We start from the raw sequence: 21,196 nt of genomic DNA, 5'->3' as shown, positions 1-21,196 counted from the left end.
TAGTGAATATATATTGGAAATATATAGAAAAAACTGGAGACATAAATACCAAAATATCAATAGTAGTTTGCCTCTAGATAATCAGGAACTCTACTGTCCCATTTTTCCTAAATACTTTTTTCTCAGGAATTCCCTGGCGGTCCAGTGGTTAAGACTCCATGCTTCCACTGCCTGGGACATGGGTTCGATCCCTGGTCAGGGAACTAAGATCCCGCATGCCGTGCTGTGCAGCCAATAAATAAATAAGTAAATAAATATATTTTTCTCCACTTTTCAAACCATAGCGGTCAACCTTGTTTGTGTCTGGTCAGCATTCCTTCCTGTTCAGCATCCTTGTAGTCATATCACAGGCTCTGCTTCAAGAGAACCCAAGCCAAGACATATGGCACATGGGTCACTTCCTAGTTTGTAAAGCACTTCGACGTGCAAAGTGGTATTTCATTCTTCCAACCCTGTGAGGTCAATGTTATTAGCCCCATTTTACAGACGAAGGACTGAGGCTCAGGGGAGCTAAATGCATGCTAGTGGTCGATCCATCTCATGCAAATTCATGCACAGAAAACAAATTCCATGATGATGTCTCATTTACAGGTGCTTCACCGAAAACTGGGGCAGTGGAAAGAGCAGACATGGAGGCTCAGGGCTCCCAGGTCTGGCCTAGCAGCTCCCAGAACCTTCCTGTTCCCCAAGCTCCTCAGCTATAAAGTGAAGGGTCAGACGAGAACAAACCCGCAGCTCTCTCCCAGCTCCGATGGCTGGCAAGGCCCCAGCTGTCTTAGAAAGAGTTTGACGGTTTGTTCCAAACGCATCTCTCTAAACGCTACCCCTAATGATGGCTTTTCTGTGACTAAGCTGCCCCACCACAGAATGACGGCTCCACAACCAGCAGAGTCTCCGCCGTCAATAAAGAAGTCGGCTAAGTAAGACTTAATCAGGAATTTCAAGCAACCCCAGAGAAGGATAAAATGCCTAATTTACAGAAAACAAAACAAAACAAAAAAAAAAACAAACTGACAGAAAAATTGGGATGTGGGCTTCCCAGTGTCTTCAGAGTGCTAAAATTCAGTGTGTTTTATAATGTTAAAAAATGATGCTTGGGCTTCCCTGATGGCACAGTGGTTGAGAATCTGCCTGCCAACGCAGGGGGACACGGGTTCGAGCCCTGGTCTGGGAAGATCCCACATGCCGCGGAGAAACGAAGCCCGTGCACCACAACTACTGAGCCTGCGCGTCTGGAGCCTGTGCTCTGCAGCAAGAGAGGCCGCGAGAGTGAGAGGCCCGTGCACCGTGATGAAGAGTGGCCCCCGCTTGCCGCAACTAGAGAAAGCCCTCGCACAGAAACGAAGACCCAACACAGCCAAAAATAAATAAATAAATTAATTAATTTTTTTTAAAAAAATGATGCTTGATGCCACACGGTGCAGGAAAAGAAAAAAAAAAGATGCTTGGACGGCTCCTGTGATGGGTTCCTGGAGGACGGCTCCGTACTCTGTCAGGAAACGTGGTGCTCCAGCCTGCGTTTCCTAGAAAACCCTTCTTGCCCAGGCCAGTGCTCTGACACATTAAAACGCCCACAGAAACTCTGTTTCCCAAGGCCCCTTCTGTTTCTCATTTCAGGGACGACTCGGCCTTCCAGTGATTTTTAACAAAGCTGTGAGTAATATTTTCTCTTAGCCAGACGTGTGCTAAACAGAAAAACTTACCTCATCATCATCCATTATGTTTTCCTTAGCAAAGTCATGCAGCTCTTTCTGGAGTGTCGTCACGTTAAAGAACTGAACTGCTTCCTGTTCAGACACAAACAGAGAACAGTTTATATGACCAACCTTTTAACGGGAGAACTGGGCTGGTGGCAGGCGGGGGAAGGGTATGAGCTTTCTTTGGGGGGTGATGAAAATGTTTAAAATTAAATAGTTGTAACGGTCACACAGCTCTGTGACTATACTAAGACCACTGAATGGTGCACTTTGAAAGCATGAATTTGACAGTATATGAATTATATCTCAATTTGAAAAAAAGAGTAGCCAATCCTGAGTGAATGAAAGAGAAAGTGTGTGTGTGTGTGTGTGTGTGTGTGTGTGTGTTGGCTGGACACTGAAGTTGAAGGAAGATGCATGTATGGCAAACCAGGACAGCATGCACAAATCTCAATGAAAATACAAGTTAAGGGCAAATTAGAAAAGACCTTCTGAAAGTGATATATAATCCATAGGTTTCCCTGAACACATGCAAAGCTGAGTGCATCCATCAAGGGAATTAAATGATGATTCATCCATAAACAAGCCTGCCATGGAGTTGTTAAAAAAAAAAAAAAAAAAAAGTAGGTGGTATGGGTGCGACATGGGAAGTGTTCATGATGAAATTGTTAGAAAGACAAAGCAAGTTGCAAAACAGTATGTAAGATCCCATTTTTGTAAAAATTAACAGTTACATGCTGCATATACAGTAAATGCATAGCTATAGGGCAGGATGAGAAAGAGAAAATATGGGATTAAGAAGCAGTCTCAGTTCCTAAGTGAATCATTTCTGTAATGTTTAAAACTTGTAGAGTGCTTACTAATTTAGAAATGAGAACAAAGAAGTAAAATGTTAAAAGATAAAAAAGCTATCAAAAAAACTGAGTTTCCCTTCATTTCTGAAATAAACCATCTCTTAAGATGCAAAGTTGCTTCCTGAAAGTGGGATGAAGAAGAGAACAGGAAACGCAATGCCTGGTGCACTGGCACGTACTGGTCTGGGCTGGAAATGCTCCTCCAAGAGCCCCCACTTGTCCCTGTGGTACTGATAATACACCAGGTTCTGCTGCATGACCTTATCGTCCTGGTCAAAGAGCAGGTAGCTGACCGCACAGGGGGCTGCGTTCTTCAAGTCGTTCACTGAAGGCAAAGGAAACAAGAACAGGAAATCAGCCAACCTCTCACGACCCACCCTCCATTGAATAACACCTTCAAAAAGGAAAAGATCACCAACAAGCCCCTTCTCCTCAAGTCGTTCACTGAAGGCAAAGGAAACAAGAACAGGAAATCAGCCAACCTCTCACGACCCACCCTCCATTGAATAACACCTTCAAAAAGGAAAAGATCACCAACAAGCCCCTTCTCCACAGACCCTCCTTCGGAATACCTGCAAAGACAAAAGAAATCTTCCCAGGGTGAAAAGGTCACAGATAGGGTATCCATGGGAACGTGGAGGCCAGTTTGGAAAACAGAAGAAGTTCCTCTTTAGGCAGAGACCTATGCAGAAATGCCTACTATATTCCCCTCACGCCTTGGAGACCTGGGCTGGTGTCACATCCCTGGAACCTAAGCAGGCTTGGGTCCCAAGGCTGGACTGTCCTGAAGCTGAGGGAGCTGGTGAGGACATGCCAGCAAATGAGCTCTCCTTGGACCTGCAGTGCCTGGTCTCCTCTGCATGTGAACCATAATCTCCAGATCCAGGCAGGCCCTTCAAATGCTAAACCAAGCCTAGTTCACCCAAAAAAGGGTCCACCCTCTGGGCTGGAAGAGTTTTGAAAAGTCACCTGGTCTCCATGTCTCCTGGTGGTGGGGTTCCCACCTCCAACCTCCTTCCCACCTATGGACGACAGCGCCCTCAGTGCAGCGGTTTTGCTGGGGCTGCGATTTCTCCGTGGGGTGAAGGGTAAGGGGGAAGAAGGAACGAGACACAAGCCCTTGGGGCTTTCTTCTGGCACACTCCGCTCTCCTTGACAACCCAGGAACACGACTTTCCTAAGGCTCTGGTTGCCCAAGTATCCAAGTTGGGCATGAAGAAATGCTGCCGCCTTGTGGCCGTTTCCCATAACAACAACTTTAAAACCGCTGCTTATGGGCACTTCCTAGTCACAAGGCCTGTGGGGTTGGAAATGACACCCGTCCTCAAGAAATGTCCTGGGGTGATTAAAAAACATTTCAAAACAGGGCCGACTTTCAAGAAACCAATTTCAAGAGGTAAATTTCACTCACACTGTTTTTAAAAATAAAAAAGAAGCACTGGAAAAGATGCTCCACATAGCTGGGACTTCCCTGTTGGTCCAGTGGTTAAGAATCCACCTTCCAGGACTTCCCTGGTGGTGCAGTGGTTAAGAATCTGCCTGCCAATGCAGGGGACACGGGTTCGAGCCCTGGTCCAGGAAGATCCCACATGCTGCAGAGCAACTAAGCCCATGCGCCACAACTACTGAGCCTGTACTCTAGAGCCCACAAGCCACAACTGCTGAAGCCTGTGCGCCTAGAGCCCGTGCTCCACAACAAGAGAAGCCACCGCAATGAGAAGCCCGCGCACCACAACGAAGAGTAGCCCCCCGCTCGCCGCAACTAGAGAAAGCCCGTGCGCAGCAACAAAGACCCAATGCAGCCAAAAATTTTAAATAAATAAATAAATAAATTTATTAAAAAAAAAAAAAAAAAAGAATCTGCCTTCCAATGAAGGGGACGCAGGTTCAATCCCCGGTCAGGGAACTAAGATCCCACATGCCGCGGGGCAACTAAGCCCGTGAGCTACAACTACAGAGCCCATGCACTCTGGAGCCCACACTGCCACAACTAGGGAGAAGCCCATGCACTGCAACAGAGAGCCCGCATGCTGCAACTAAGATCCAACACAGCCAAAAATAAAATAAATAAGTAAATAATTTTAAAAAAGATGCTCCACATCACTATTGTTAGAGAAATGCAAATCAGAACTACAACGACGTATCACCTCACACCATTCAGAATGGCTATCATCGAAACTTTTACAAACAATAAATGTGGAGATGGCGTGGAGAAAAGGGAACCCTTCTACGCTGCTGGTGGGAATATAAATTGGGAACAACCACTACAGTGAACAGTGTGGAAGTTCCTTAAAAAACTAAAAATAGAGCTAGCATATGATCCGGCCATCCCACTCTTGGGTGTATATCTGGAGAAAACCAGAATTCGAAAAGACCCAGGCACCCCAACATTCACTGCACCACTATTTACAACAGCCAAGACATGGAAGCCACCACAATGTCCATCAACAGACAAACAGAAAAGGAAGATGTGGTACGTTTATACAATGGAGTATTACTCAGCCATAAAAAAAGAATGAAATGATGCTGTTGGCAGCAACATGGATGGACCTAGAGATGATCATACCTAGTGAAGTAAGTCAGACTGAAAAAGACAAATATATATCACTTACAGTTGGAATCTAAAAATTGATACAAATGAACTAATTTATAAAACAGAAAGACACTCACAGACTTAGAAAACAAACTTATGATTCTCAAAGGGGAAATTAGGGGGGGTAGAGATGAATTAGAAAGTTGTTATTAACAGATACACCCTCATATATATAAAATAGATAATCAAGAAGGACCTACTGTGTAGCATGGGGAACTCTACTCAACACTCTGTAATAACCTATATGGGAAAAAGATCCAAAAAAGAATAGCTCTATATGTTTGTATAACTGAATCAAGTTGCTGTACACCTAAAACAAACACAACATTGTAAATCAACTATAGCCCATATAAAAGAAAAATTCAATTAAAAAAAAAGTAGTACCTGCCATATTTCCCTCAGGGCTTGGTAACCGGTGCTGGGGTCACATCCCTGAAGCCTAAGGAGGCTTGGGTCCCAAGGCTGCTCTCTGGCGGGGCTGAGGGAGCTGGGGAGGATATGCCATCAAATGAGCCCCCCTTGGACCTGTAGTGCCAGGTCCCCTCTGGATGAGACTGCCATCTCCAGATCCAGGTGGGCCCTTCCAAAGCTAAGCCAAGCCTAGTGCACCCAAGAAAGGGTGGACCCTCTGGTCTGGAGAAGCTCTGAAAAGTCACCTGGTCTCCATGTCTCCTGGTGGTGGGGTTCCCACCTCCAACCTCCTTCCTTAGAGTCACCCCACCCAGGGACGACAGCGCCCTCAGTGCAGCGGTTTTGCTGGGGCTGCGATTTCTCTGTGGGGTAAAGGGTAAGGGGGAAGAAGGAATGAGACACAAGCCCTTGGGCCTTTCTTCTGGCACATTACGCCCTCCTTGACAACCCAGGAACATGATTTTCCTAAGGTTCCGGTTGCCCAGGTATCCAAGTTGGGCATGAAGAAATGCTGCCGCCTTGTGGCCGTTTCCCATAACAACAACTTTAAAACCACTGCTGATGGGCACTTCCTAGTCACAAGGCCTGTAGGGTTGGAAATGACACCTGTCCTCAAGAAACGTCCTGGGGTAAGTGATTGAAAAAGAATTCAAAACAGGGCCAAGAGGATTCAAGAGGCCAATTTCAAGATGTAAATTTTACTCACACTGTTTACCTGTAATCCAGAAAGCAAAGATTTCTTGGGGAGCAGCAAGAAAAGCTGAAAGTTTTGGTTTTTTATCCATTATGTCTTTGCCACAGTTTCTGATAGTCTGGTTGGTTTTTAGAGTTAGGATTTCAGAGGACCGACCAGTGAGCTTCCAGGGCCTGGAAGTGTCCGGAACACCTCTAAACTCCTGTGTTCTCGCGTGTTCCCACTGAACCAAGCCTGCTTAGTGGCTGGAAGATCCATGTTTCAATGTCCATTCACGGGGTAGTTGAGTGAAGTGTCAGCACAGCTTCTCAGGAAAATGAAAGAAAAACACGGGCTATATTTTCCTCCAACAGAACATCTATAAACTGAATCCAAGATCAGCAATGTGTTGATAAAAGTTGAAAATGGGTGATAGGCACCCTGGTGTTCATTATACCAACCTCTCCAACATATGTGTTGTTTTTTTTTATTACCTTGGTTTTTTTTTTTTTAATTTATTTATTTTATTTATTTATTTTTGGCTGTGTTGGGTCTTCGTTGCTGCACACATGCTTTTTCTACTTGCGGTCAACCGGGGGCTACTTTTCGTTGAGGTGCACAGGCTTCTCATTGCAGCGGCTTCTCTTGTTGCGGAGCATGGGCTCTAGGCGCGTGGGCTTCAGTAGTTGCGGCAGGCGGGTTCCGTAGTTGTGGCTCGTGGGCTCTAGAGCGCAGGCTCAGTAGTTGCGGCGCACGGCCCTAGTTGCTCCGCGGCATGTGGGATCTTCCCGGACCAGGGCTTGAACCCATGTCCCCTGCATTGGCAGGCAGATTCTTAACCACTGCGCCACCAGGGAAGCCCCCAATATATGTTTTTAAATTTCCAGAAGTTAAATAAAACATGTACGTAATTTTTTTATAATTCTCATTAAAACAGGGTCCTTCCACGTGTGGCTGAATATAAGCCAACAGTTAACACTGGGGTTGGGGGGAGAGCAGGGAGGGGGATGGAGATGGGTTATTTGCTTTTGATGTTTCTCTGTACATCTCTGAGATGTTTGGTTCACTGCAATAAGCTTCTCCTGTAAGCCTTTTTGAAAAAAAGCACTTACATTAAATCAGTTACTTATATTAGAAAAGAGGGCTCTTCATAAGCAAAGACACTGTCTAGTGGAAAACTGTCCCCTCCACACTAGAATGCGGTCAATAAATATTTGCTGGCACCATGCTGTGAGCTCAGTGCTGCCTCATAGGAAAGCACGTTCACACATTACATAGAACTAGACTCTTGTCCTCTATGCTGAATAATCCTTTACCAGACAGCTCACGCTGGGGTGACAGTGGCAAATAAAATCTCATCCTTCCCTCCATGAAAGGGGACTTCTGGGAAGGACACCTGTTAAAAACACACCTCAACCTCTTCTTGATCTCAGAAATGTCCCAACCAAGGGACATTTCAGGACATTTCATTGCATCCTTAGATGAGGTTCCGGCCGCTCTAAGATCAGGTTCACTGCTGAGAGAGGCCAGTTACCTTCCTCAGAAAAACATGGTATAAATGTCAGTATCAGAGACTTTTCAGGAACAAAGGAGCCATCTTGATTAACAGCAAAAGTTTAAATATTTTTAATTTAAAAACTAAAAAGAGAGAGAGAGGGAGAGAAGGAAAATATTTTTTCTTTTCTTTTTTTCCCTTTTTTAACCTTCAGCAGGCAAGGCTTTCAGTGTGTCCTGGAGAGGAGATGAGATGGGATTAAAAGGTAGGCAGGTTAGGTGGCTGCTCGAGCAGAGGGAACCCAACAAAGAACAGGATGGACACAGCGGGGAAGGGGGGCTGTGGAAGACAAGGTCACCTGGCACTCCTCCAGGACATCCCTGAGTCCCCAAGACCAGCTGCCCCTGAGTTTGAAGAGCAGCCTTGGGGAAGCTAGCCAGACACCTGCCAGTGGACCCAGACATTTCATCAGGAGGGTAGAGTTGTTGCTGCTGCAAATGACCCTAGTAACTTCCCGTGCTTGTCACTGAACTGTCAAGGTACACACTGCTCACGCGAGTGGCACCCAGCAATCTTGGCTACAGGGAGAGGGGGGAAAGCCAGGAAATTCAGGCTCTGAAGTCTGAACTCCAAGCTCCTTTCTTTCTCCCATGTGTCCCCTTTGTCCACTTGGAAGGTTCTGATTGATAAACTCCAATTTCAGGCCAAGGCAGGACCAACTGCAATGACATTCTAAGAGTCTGAAAAGTAAAGCCAATGATGTGGAAGAAGGGAAATAATGATATTTTAAAAAAAAAAAGAAAAAAGAAAAAAGGGACTTGCCTGGTGGTCCATTGGTTAGGACTCCGCGCCTCCACTGCAAGGGGGCATGGGTTCGATCCCTGGTCGGGGAACTAAGATCCCACATGCCATGCAGAGCGGCCAAAACAACAACAACAACAACCAAAAAAACAGTTATATAGAGTTTGCCATGTGCCAGTGTGTGAATTTCCTAAGCATTCCACGTCTATCAACTCATTTAATCGTCAACAATCTTAGGAGGTTAGTACTCTCTACAGATGTGGAAGTTAAGTCTTAGTACCTTGCTCAGATCTCCTAGAAAATGATTACTTACATTTATAATAAGCAAACTGCAAATAATGATACATGGTAGCCACAAATTTCTCGACTGGATATCCTCCTATAACTGGGGTGAGGTTCTCTTCACACTGTATTTTGCATTCCAGAACTTCCACATAATGATCTGAAAGAACACACAAATTTTCAGGCAGTGTATCCATTATTTTCTTAATGCCGCTTCTGCCCCACTGCCCCAAAAGATCAAGGTAAAAGGTAAAAATGATAAATGATAAAATGATAAAAGTAAAATATTCACAACACTTATGATAAAGGGCTAAAATCTTTCATGCACAGAGTTTCCTAAATCAATAAGAAAAAGACAAATGTCCACTATAAAAATAGCCAAAAGGATGTTAATAGAAATTATAAAAAGGGCTAATAAACATTGTGAAAAGATCTTAACCACATTTGAAATTAAGAAATACAATTCTACCTAAAATAATGTAAGCTATTACATTGGCAAACTGTTTAAAATTTGATGATGTCCAGTGATAGGAAGAGAATAGTGAGACTCATGCCCTCATGTTCTGTTGGTAGGAGCAAAATAGGAACAAATGTTTTGGAGTACAATTTGGCAAAATTTATCAAAGGTTAAAATACACATATTCTCGGTAATTCCCTGGCGGTCCAGTGGTTAGGACTCTGTGGCTTCCACTGCAGGGGACACAGGTTCGACCCCTTGTCAGGGAACTAGATCCCATATGCATGCCGCAACTAAGAGTTCTCATGCCACAACTAAAGATCCCGAGTGCTGCAACTAAGACCTGGTGCAGCCAAATAAATAAATAAAATAAAATAAAATAAATTTTAAAAAATACCTAAATACAGTCACATAGAAAGATGTCAAAGACTACATTTCCCAGCCTCCTTTGCAGTTAGGTTGGGGCCATGTGACTAAGTGAGCCATGAAATGTGGACAGTAACAACTGATGAATACTACTTCTGGGGCTGGTCCCTAACAACCTCCCAGGTGACCCTTGGCCCCTCTCTTTTCTCCTTTCATGCAGCCAGAAGCGAAAGACTCCAGCATGATGATACACATTTTGCCAGCAAGACTGTGGAGGAACAGGCACTCTCCTACATTGCTGGTAGGAATGCAAAATGGTACCTTAAAATACCAAATAATTTATGTAAACCTTTACTCTGAACTATCAATCCCACTGATGTTGACTTTGCAAACACACTTCCATACTTAGCAAACAACAACCCACTAAAATTCCCCATTGCAGTATTAGATGTAATAGCAAAAGATTGGAACAGCCCAAATATCTATCAGATATTTGAATAAACTGTAGTACATCACTCCCCCAACCCTCAGTGGAGCACTCGGCAGTAATAAAAAGAATGACACAATCTCTACGCACTAGTTAGGATATATTGTTAAGTGGAAAAAGCATAAAATAGAATAGTGTTTAACGTGTGGTACCTATTCTGTATGAAAGAAGCAGACACAAAAATAAAGGGAAAGTAGGTTTTTTTTTTTTCTTTTTTTTTTTTTTGGCCGCATTACGCAGCATGTGGGATCTTAGTTCCCCAACCAGGGATCAAACCCCCGCCCAGTGCAGTGGAAGCGCGAAGTCTTAACCACTGGACCACCAGGGAAATCCCTAGGGAAAGTAGTTTTATATTCACACAACCTTTATAGAAAAAAATGATTCAGGCAAGAATTCTCAGCAGTGTGCTAAATCAGTGGGGGCAGGGTGCGGAGGAGGGCAGAGTTTGATGGACAGCAAGTTGTCCTAGTCTGGAAGCACCTGTCCACAAATTATTAATTTAAAAAGGAAAAACAGTAATTATATCGTGGAGAAACTGGGAAGCACCTCAACCAAATGTTTAAAACTTAATGTCACCACTTCCCTGGTCGGGGAAGTAAGATCCCACATGCCGCGGGGCAACTAAGCCCGTGCGCCACAACTACTGAGCTCGCGCACCTCAACAAGAGAGCCCGTGTGCTGCAACTACAGAGCCCACATGCTCTAGAGCCCGGGTGCCACAACTAGAGAGAGAAAACCTGCACGCCACAGCTAGAGAGAAGCCCGCGTGCCACAACGAAGAGCCCGCTCCACAACGAAAGATCCTGCATTCCTCAACGAAGATCCCGTGTGCTACAACTAAGACCTGACGCCGCCAAAACAAAAAAGAAATATGACACATAAATAGGAAATGTGATCCTGGACAAGATCTTGAACCAGGGGAAAAAGTTGCTAGACAGGACATTATTGTGACAATTGACAAAATTGGAATATGGACTGTAGATTGGATAAAAGTATTGTATTGATGTTGGGACTTCCCTGGCAGTCCAGTGGTTAGGGCTCCAAGCTTCCACTGCAGGGTGCCCAGGTTCGATCCCTGGTCGGGGAACTAAGATCCCACATGCCATACGGCCAAAAAAAAGTATTGTATCGATGTTAAGTTGCCTGAATTTAATAACTATCCTGTGGATATGTAGAGAATATTGTTCTTAGGAAATACACTGAAGGATTATGGGGTAAAGCGTCGTGATGTCTGCAACCTACTCTCAAAATGTCCTGAAATAAAAATAACTATATACACACATATACAGAGAGAATGATAGTAAATATGCACAAGGTCAAAAATTGGTGAATCTGGGTAAGGAGTATGTGAGAGTTCTTTGTACTACTTTTGGAACTTCTCTACAGTTTTGAAATTACAGTTGACCCTTGAAAAACACGGGTTTGAATTGCACAGGTCCACTTACATGCAGATTTTTTTCAATAGTAAATACTACTGTACCATACAATTCTCGGTTGGTTGAATCCCTGGATGTAGAACCACGAATTTGGAGGAATTATGGATACAGAGGAACAAAGGACATGGTGGACAAACTATTAAGTCATACTCAGATCTCCAACAGCACTGAGGGTCAGTGCCCCTCACAAGCTTAGTTGCCCTGCAGCATGTGGGATCTTATTTCCCTGACCAGGGATCGAACCTGCATTCCCTGCATTGGAAGGTGGATTCTTAGCCACTGGACCACCAGGGAAGTCCTGGTGATATTAATTTTTAAGCATTTGGTTAAGGTGCTTTCCAGTGTTCAAGGGTCAACTGTATTTTAAAATAAAACTAAAAAAATCCCTAAATATCTATCTATCTAAGGTATATCAAAGAAACGAATAAAGAAAGGTTACCTTTGGGGGTGAGTGAGATGAATAGGAGAGATGTGGATGGAAGCAAGATTTCTCTGAGTGTGATTTTTTTAAATAGTTTTCACTCAAACATATGAATATTCTATATATTCAAAAAAAAAAACTAAACAATAAAAAGGAAAAATCAAGCAAGCCTCCAGATTAAAAACACACTAAAATAAACCTAGATTTATATCCAATTGGTACCACACAGAGAAAAGAACAGATCACAGTAACTGAATATTCTTAGTGGGATACAGTGTAAGGCAGCACAGTCTAATAGAAATACAATGTGAGCCACATATGTAATTGTTAATTTTCTAGTGCAACATTAAAAAAAAAACTAAAAAGAAACAAGTGATATTAATAACATATTTTTTAACCGAGAAATGTCCAAAATATTATCATTTCAACATGTAATCAATATAAAAAAATTGTTAATGAGATATTCATTATCCTTTTTTTTGTACTAATTCTGCAAAATCCAGTATCTACATCATACTCAGAGCACATCTCAGATGGGACCAGTCACCATTCAAGTGTTCAGTAGCCACGATCAGTTGGTGGCTACCGTGCTGGACGGCACAGATCTAAGGACTAAAAGAACTTCAAAGATGTCGCAAAGGTCACTCAGAAGTTTTATTGTTAATATTTATATTGGTGTGATACATTTGAAACCATATTATGTTCATTGTAAGTAAAGCAAATAAATAAATATTCTACATTATAGAGAAGTAAGATTTTCACTGTAAGAAAAAAGTATACAAATAAAAAGTGAAAGAGGGAATTCCCCAGTGGTTCAGTGGTTAGGACTCCTCACTTTCACTGCTGAGGGCGTGGGTTCAATCCCTGGTCAGGAAACTAAGATACCCCAAGCTGCGTGGAGGGGTTAAAAAAAAAAAAAAAAAAAAATTGGGCTTAAAAAAAAAAAATACAGAGCACAGAGGACTACGGGATACAACCAGCAAAATCCAGACTGTGGGAATCTCTATAGGACAAACAACACAGTTTCTGCAATAACAAGGAGAAAAAAAAGAATTGGCAGGAGGATTTATAGATTAAGAGATTTAAAAGATAACCAGGGGCTGGGCTTTCCCTGGTGGTGCAGTGGTTAAGAATCCGCCTGCCAATGCAGGGGAAACGGGTTTGAGCCCTGGTCCAGGAAGATCCCACATGCCATGGAGCAACTAAGCTCGTGCGCCACAACTACTGAAGCCCACGTGCCTACAGCCCATGCTCCTCAGCAAGAGAAGCCACTGCAATGAGAAGCCCGCACACTGCAATGAAGAGCAGCCCCTGCTCGCCGCAACTAGAGAAAGCCCACGCGAAGCAACGAAGACCCAACACAGCCAAAAATAAATAAATAAATAATAATTTTTAAAAAATTAAAAAGATAAAAACCAATTTGCTAGAATATGGATGAACCTTGAGGACATTATGCTAAGTGAAACAGGCCAGTCATAAGAGGACTAATACTGTATGATTCTGCTTATATGAGGTACCCAGAGTAATCAAATTCATAGAGACAGAAAGAAGAAAGGTGGTTGCTAGGGACTGGGAAGGAGGAGGATGGGGAGTTAGTGTTTAATGGGTACAGAGTTTCAGTTTGGGAAGATGAAAAAGTTCTGGAGATGGATGGTGGTGATGGCTGCACAACAATGTGAATATACTTACTGCCATGGAACTGTACACTTACACACGGTTAAAATAGTAAAGTTTTGTTCAAAATAAAAATTTAAGAAGATAACCAAATGCAATGTGTGGGACTTATTTTGAACCTGATTCAAACCAATAAATTGGGAATTCCCTGGCAGTCCAGTGGTTAGGACTCCACACTTTCACTGTTGGGGGCCCGGGTTCAATCCCTGGTCGGGTAACTAAGATCCCACAAGTCGCGCAGTGGGACCAAAAAGAAAAAAAGAAAGAAAGAAAGAAAGAAAACACACAAAAAACCCAACAAATTGTAAATTTAAGGAACACACATTTATGACATTTCTGAGATGACTGGGACACTGGATATTTGATGATGAGATCAAGGAACTGTTGTTAAAATTCTTTCAGGTGTAATGGTTCGGTGGTTGAAAAAAAAAGAGTTCTTATCTTTTAGAGGTACCTACTGAAACATTACAAATGAAGTGACACAACATCTGGGATGTGCTTCAAAATAACATGAGGGACTTCCCCGGTGGTCCAGTGGTTAAGACTCCGAGCTCCTGATGCAGGCGGCCCGGATTCGATCCCTGGTCAGGGAACTAAATCCCACATGCTGCAGCGAAGATCCCGCATGCCACAACTAAGACCTGGCACAGCCAAATAAATAAATAAATATTTTTTAAAAATAATAATAATAATATGAGAGGTAAGTGGGTGGGAATTAGGTGACACCCAGTTGACCTTGAGTTGACAACAGTGAAGCTGCGTCATGGTGACATGGGGTTTCTTTACACTCTTCTATTTTTTGTATATGTTTGAAATTTTCCACAATAAAAAGGTTTTGTTAAGAGAAATAAAGGTACTCTGTGGAAAAAGAGATCCATGAGCAAAAAAGTGATGTGGAAAAAGAGATCCATGAGCAAAAAAGTGATTAAAAAACAAAAACAAAAACCGTACTGGATTCAATAACTGTAAAAGAGCTGCCTACCCCAGGGTTTCTGGGAGCCATTAACCATCACAGCACACAGAGACTCCAAGAGGCAGACGGTGCTCAGGCCAATCTCAGACCTATCTGACCTGGGTCCCCTTCCTGCAAGGTGCAGTTTGGATGTCCCAAACCACTTAGGGACATCTCTTGGCCATTTCCCATTCTCTGAAGCATCGCTGCCCACTACTGGTTAAGGAGAAACCCTAGGGCTATTTATGTGTTTTCAATTTTTCTTCTTTCTTTTTTTTTTTTTTTTTTTGGCCGCACCGTGAGGCATGTGGGAATCTTAGTTCCCCGACCGGGGATTGAACCCACGACCCCTGCAGTGAAAGCACAGAGTCTTAACCGCTGGACCACCAGGGAAGTCCTCAATTTTCTTCATTCTTTCCTGTGCTTTCTAAACTTCCTATAATAAGCATGAATTATTTTATAGTCAGAAAATTTTTTTCCCGAAAGTTATCTTAGTGATGACTAATTAGAGGTTCATTATACTCTTCATTTTATCTTGATGTGTGCTGAAAAATTGCCATAATCAAAGTTATCTCCCTAAGGTGAGGCATGAGTTGCTTTGGGGCCCATTTTTATTTTTCCAAAAGCCCATGGGAATCTGTAATCAAGTAGGGCTGATGAGGCAGACCTTCTCTGCTGGCCTGTATCTAGACACCATACTCACTGTTTCTCCAGAAGCTCCCACCAAATCAGAGGCTGATCTATACATGTGTCAGCCACCCCAGTTACCCTCTCTTATTTAAGCTCAAAAGTTCCTCAGAGGCCACTCAAGTACCTAGAAGGCATGTAGAACCCACAGGGGCAGCTATGCCATTTATGTCGAGGACACAACCCACCACTAACCTGCTATGGAAAGATAGAAATCCTTGAAGTCCTTGATCTCCCGGGAGCCCTCGCAGGCAGCGAGACACTCATAAAAGGCCTTGAAAAAGTCAGGAAGGGCCAGCTCCATGTCCGTGATGCATGTCCTCCAGTTCTCACCATTGTACCCCCGCACGGCTCGGATGAACAGGCTCTGGAATCATCAGAAAGTCTACAAATAATAAATGCTGGAGAGGGTGTGGAGAAAAGGGAATCCTCCTACACTGTCGGTGGGAATGTAAATTTGTACAGCCACTATGGAGAACAGTAATGAGGTTCCTCAGAAAACTAAAACTAGAGCTACCATATGACCCAGCAACCCCACTCCTGGGCATATATCCAGAGAAAACTCTAATTCAAAAAGATACATGCACCCCTATGTTCATAGCAGCACTATTTACAATAGCCAAGACATGGAAGCAACCTAAGTGTCCATCAACAGGTTGCATGGATAAAGAAGATGGAATATTACTCAGCCATAAAAAAGAGTGAAATAATGCCATTTGCAGCAACATAGATGGACCTACAGATTATCATACTAAGTGAAGTAAGCCAGACAGAGAAAGACAAATACCATATGATATCACTTATATGTGGAATCTAAAAAATGATGCAAATGAACTTGTATACAAAACAGAAATAGACTCACAAAGTAGGAAAACAAACTTATGGTTACCAAAGGGGAAAGGGGTAGGGGAGGGATAAACTGGGAATTTGGGATTAACAGATACACACTACTATATATAAAATAGATAAGCAACAAGGACCTACTGTATAGCACAGGGAACTATATTTAATAGCTTGTAACAACCTATAATAGAAAAGAATCTGAAAAATAATACATATATATATATTCTATGTGTAATTGAATCACTCTGCTATACACCTGAAACACTGTAAATCCACAATACTTCAATTAAAAAAACAAACAAACAAACAAACAAACAAACAAAAAGCAGGCTCTGGAAAGCAGAGAGAAGCCAAGGAAGGTCCAGACATGAAGGGAGAGAGATCTGTCCTCCTGAAAGGAATCAGACCATCGTCAAGCTCTACTCTCATTAGCTCTGGAGAAACCATGCTCACTCTTAATTACAAATAGGAAACCAATCAGTAACTTACCTATATCTAGATTTTTCTACCCTGTTCACAGTGGTACACTTATTTTATTTAATTCAAAAAGTAGCAGGTGCAATCCACCAGAGGGCAGACAGCAGAAGCAAGAAGAACTACAATCCTGCAGCCTGTGGAACGAAAACCACATTCACAGAAAGATAGACAAAATGAAAAGGCAGAGGACTATACACCAGATAAAGGAACAAGATAAAACCTCAGAAAAACAATTAAATGAAGTGGAGATAGGCAACATTCCAGAAAAAGAATTCAGAATAATGATAGTGAAGATGATCCAGGACTTCAGAAAAAGAATGGAAACTGGACTTCCCTGGTGGTGCAGTGGTTAAGAATCCGCCTGCCAATGCAGGGGACACGGGTTCGATCCCTGGTCCAGGAAGATCCCACATGCTGTGGAGCAACTAAGCCAGTGAGCCACAACTACTGAGCCTGCGTGCCACAACTACTGAAGCCCACGCGCCTAGAGCCCAGGCTCCGCAACAAGAGAAGCCACTGCAGTGAGAAGCCCGCACACCATAACGAAGAGTAGCCCCCACTCGCAGCAACTAGAGAAAACCCATGCAGCAAGGAAGACCCAATGCAGACAAAAATAAAATAAATAATAAATAAATAAATTTTAACAAACAAACAAAAAAAAAAGAATGGAGACAAAGATCAAGAAGATGTAAGAAATGTTTAACAAAAACCTAGAAGAATTAAAGAACAAACAGATGAACAATACAATAACTGAAATGAAAAATACACTAGAAGGAATCAATAGCAGAATAACTGAGGCAGAAGAACGGATAAGTGACCTGGAACACAGAATGGTGGAATTCACTGCTGCAGAACAGAATAAACAAAAAAGAATGAAAAGAAATGAAGACAGCCTAAGAGACCTCTGGGACAACATTAAACGCACCAACATTCACGTTATAGGGATCCCAGAAGGAGAAGAGAGAGAGAAAGGACCTGAGAAAATGTTTGAAAAGATTATAGTTGAAAACTTCCTTAACATGGGAAAGGAAATAGCCACCCAAGTCCAGGAAGCACAGAGAGCCCCAGGCAGGATAAACCCAGGGAGAAACATGCCAAGACACATAGTAACCAAACTGACAAAAGGTAAAGACAAAGAAAAGTTATTAAAGGCAACAAGGGAAAAATGACAAATAACAGTCAAGGAAACTCCCATAATGTTAACAGCTGATTTCTCAGCAGAAACTCTATAAGCCAGAAGGGAGTGACATGATATATTTAAAGTGATGAAAGGGAAGAACCTACAACCAAGATTACTCTACCTGGCAAGGATCTCATTTAGATTTGATGGAGAAATCAAAAGCTTTACAGACAAGCAAAAGCTAAGAGAATTCAGCACCACCAAACCAGCACTACAACAAATGCTAAAGGAATTTCTCTAAGTGGGAAACACAAGAGAAGAAAAGGACCTATGAAAACAAACCCAAAACAACTAAGAAAATGGTAATAGGAACATACATATTGATAATTACCTTAAAAGTGAATGGATTAAATGCTCCAGTCAAAAGACACAGGCTCGCTGAATGGATACAAAAACAAGACCCATATATATGCTGTCTACAAGAGACCCACTTCAGACCTAAGGACACATACAGACTGAAAGTGAGGGGATGGAAAAAGATATTCCATGCAAATGAATATCAAAAGAAAGCTGGAGTAGCAATACTCATCTCAGATAAAATGGACTTTAAAATAAAGAATGTTACAAGAGAGAAAGAAGGACACTACATAATGATCAAGGGATCAATCCAATAAGAAGATATACTTAAAAAACTACAAATAGAACTAATATACGACCCAGCAATCCCACTACTGGGCATATACCCTGAGAAAACCATAGGTCAAAAAGAGTCATGTACCAAAATGTTCATTGCAGCTCTATTTACAATAGTCAGGACATGGAAGCAACCTAAATGTCCATCGACAGATGAATGGATAAAGAAGATGTGGCACATATATACAATGGAATATTACTCAGCCATAAAAAGAAATGAAATGGAGGTATTTGTAATGAGGTGGATGGAGTTAGAGTCTGTCATACAGAGTGAAGTAAGTCAGAAAGAGAAAAACAAATACAGTATGCTAACACATATATACGGAATCTAAGGAAAAAAAAAAAAAAGGCCATGAAGAACCTAGTGGCAAGACGGGAATAAAGACACAGACCTACTAGAGAACGGACTTGAGGATATGGGGAGGGGGTGGGATGAGATGTGACAGGGTAAGAGAGTGTCATGGACATATATACACTACCAAATGTAAAATAGATAACTAGTGGGAAGCAGCCGCATAGCACAGGGAGATCAGCTCGGTGCTTTGTGACCACCTAGAGGGGTAGGATGGGGAGGGTGGGAGGGAGGGAGATGCAAGAGGGAAGAGAAATGGGAACATATTGTATATGTATAACTGATTCACTTTGTTATAAAGCAGAAGCTAACACACCATTGTAAGGCAATTATACTTCAATAAAGATGTTTAAAAAAAAAAAAAAAAGAAGATATAACAATTATAAATATATATGCACCCAACATAGGAGCACCTCAATACATAAGGCAAATGCTAACAGCTATAAAAGAGGAAATCGACAGTAACACAGTAATTGTGGGGGACTTTAACACCTCACTCACACCAGTGGACAGATCATCCAGAGAGAAAATTAATAAGGAAACACAAGCTTTAAATGACACAATAGACCAGACAGATTTAATTGATATTTATAGGACATTCCATCCGAAAACAGCAGATTACACTTTCTTCTCAAGTGCACACGGGACATTCTCCAGGACAGATCACATCTTGGGTCACACATCAAGCCTCGGTAAACTTAAGAAAATTGAAATCATATCAAGCATCTTTTCCAACCACAATGCTATGAGATTAGAAATAAATTACAGGGGAAGAAATGTAAAAAACACAAACACATGGAGGCTAAACAGTATGTTACTAAATAACCAAGAGATCACTGAAGAAATCAAAGAGGAAATCAAAAAATACCTAGAGACAAATGACAATGAAAACACAACGATCCAAAACCTATGGGATGTTTCTAGCAATACAATCCTACCTTAAGAAACATGAAAAATCTCAAATAAACAATCTAACCTTACACCTAAAGGAACTAGATAAAGAAGAACAAACAAAACCAAAGTTAGTTGAAGGAAAGAAATCATAAAGATCACAGCAGAAATAAATGAAATAGAAACAAAGAAAACAATAGCAAAGATCAATAAAACTAAAAGCTGGTTCTTTGAGAAGATAAATGAGATTGATAAACCTTTAGCCAGACTCATCAAGAAAAAGAGGGAGAGGACTCAAATCAATAAAATCAGAAATGAAAAAGGAGAAGTTACAACAGACACAGTAGAAATACAAAGCATCATAAGAGACTACTACAAGCAACTCTATGCCAATAAAATAGACAAGCTGGAAGAAATGGACAAATTCTTAGAAAGATATAACCTTCCAAGACTGAACCAGGAAGAAATAGAAAATATGAACAGACCAATCACAAGTTACGAAATTGAAATTGTGATTAAAAATCTTCAAACAAACAAAAGTCCAGGATCAGATAGCTTCACAGGTGAATTCTATCAAACATTTAGAGAAGAGCTAACACCCCATCCTTCTCAAACTCTTCCAAAAAATTGCAGAGGAAGAAAGACTCCCAAACTCATTCCACGAGGCCACCATCACCCTGATACAAAAACCAGACAAAGACACTACAAAAAAAGAAAATTACAGACCAATATCACTGATGAATACAGATGCAAAAATCCCCAACAAAATACTAGCAGACAGAATCCAACAACACATTAAAAGGATCATACAACATGATCAAGTGGGATTTATCCCAGGGATGCAAGGATTCTTCAATATATGCAAATCAATCAATGTGATACACCATATTAACAAACTGAAGAATAAAAACCATATGATCATCTCAATAGATGCAGAAAAAGCTTTTGAAAAAATTCAACACCCATTTATGATAAAAACTCTCCAGAAAGTGGGCATAGAGGGAACCTACCTCAACATAATAAAGGCCATATACGACAAACCCACCGCAAACATCATTCTCAATGGTGAAAAACTGAAAGCATTTCCTCTAAGATCAGGAACAAGACAAGATGTCCACTCTCGCCACTATTATTCAACATAGTTTTGGAAGTCGTAGCCACAGCAATCAGAGAAGAAAAAGAAATAAAAGGAATACAAATTGGAAAAGAAGAAGTAAAACTGTCACTGTTTGCAGATGACATGATACTACACATAGAGAATCCTAAAGATGCCACCAGAAAACTGCTAGAGCTAATCAATGAATTTGGTAAAGTTGCAGGATACAAAATTAATGCACAGAAATCTCTTGCATTCCTATACACTAATGATGAAAAATCAGAAAGAGAAACTAAGGAAACAATCTCATTCACCACTGCAACAAAAAGAATAAAATACCTCGGAATAAACCTACCTAAAGAGGTAAAACACCTGTACTCAGAAAACTATAAGACACTGATGAAAGAAATCAAAGATGACACAAACAGATGGAGAAAT

At 41.7% G+C, this 21,196-nt stretch overlaps 1 protein-coding gene across 1 annotated transcript in view; it reads right to left on the bottom strand.

Annotated features, from left to right (window-relative positions):
• Positions 1-21,196, bottom strand: part of CRTAP (cartilage associated protein) — a 36,176-nt gene that overhangs the window by 6,268 nt on the left and 8,712 nt on the right. The window contains exons 3-6 of the mRNA XM_059939088.1: positions 15,482-15,653; positions 8,838-8,966; positions 2,731-2,876; positions 1,704-1,787 (exon numbers count right to left, since the gene is read on the bottom strand). Coding sequence (XP_059795071.1) covers positions 1,704-1,787; positions 2,731-2,876; positions 8,838-8,966; positions 15,482-15,653 — 531 coding nt within the window. The remainder of the gene's footprint in view (positions 1-1,703; positions 1,788-2,730; positions 2,877-8,837; positions 8,967-15,481; positions 15,654-21,196) is intronic.

The sequence above is a fragment of the Balaenoptera ricei genome, chromosome 11 (assembly GCF_028023285.1).
Source record: "Balaenoptera ricei isolate mBalRic1 chromosome 11, mBalRic1.hap2, whole genome shotgun sequence".
In the NCBI taxonomy this organism is placed as follows: Eukaryota; Metazoa; Chordata; class Mammalia; order Artiodactyla; family Balaenopteridae; genus Balaenoptera; species Balaenoptera ricei.
Note: the sequence above shows the minus strand (reverse complement) of the source record. Positions and strands in the feature narration are given on the sequence as shown.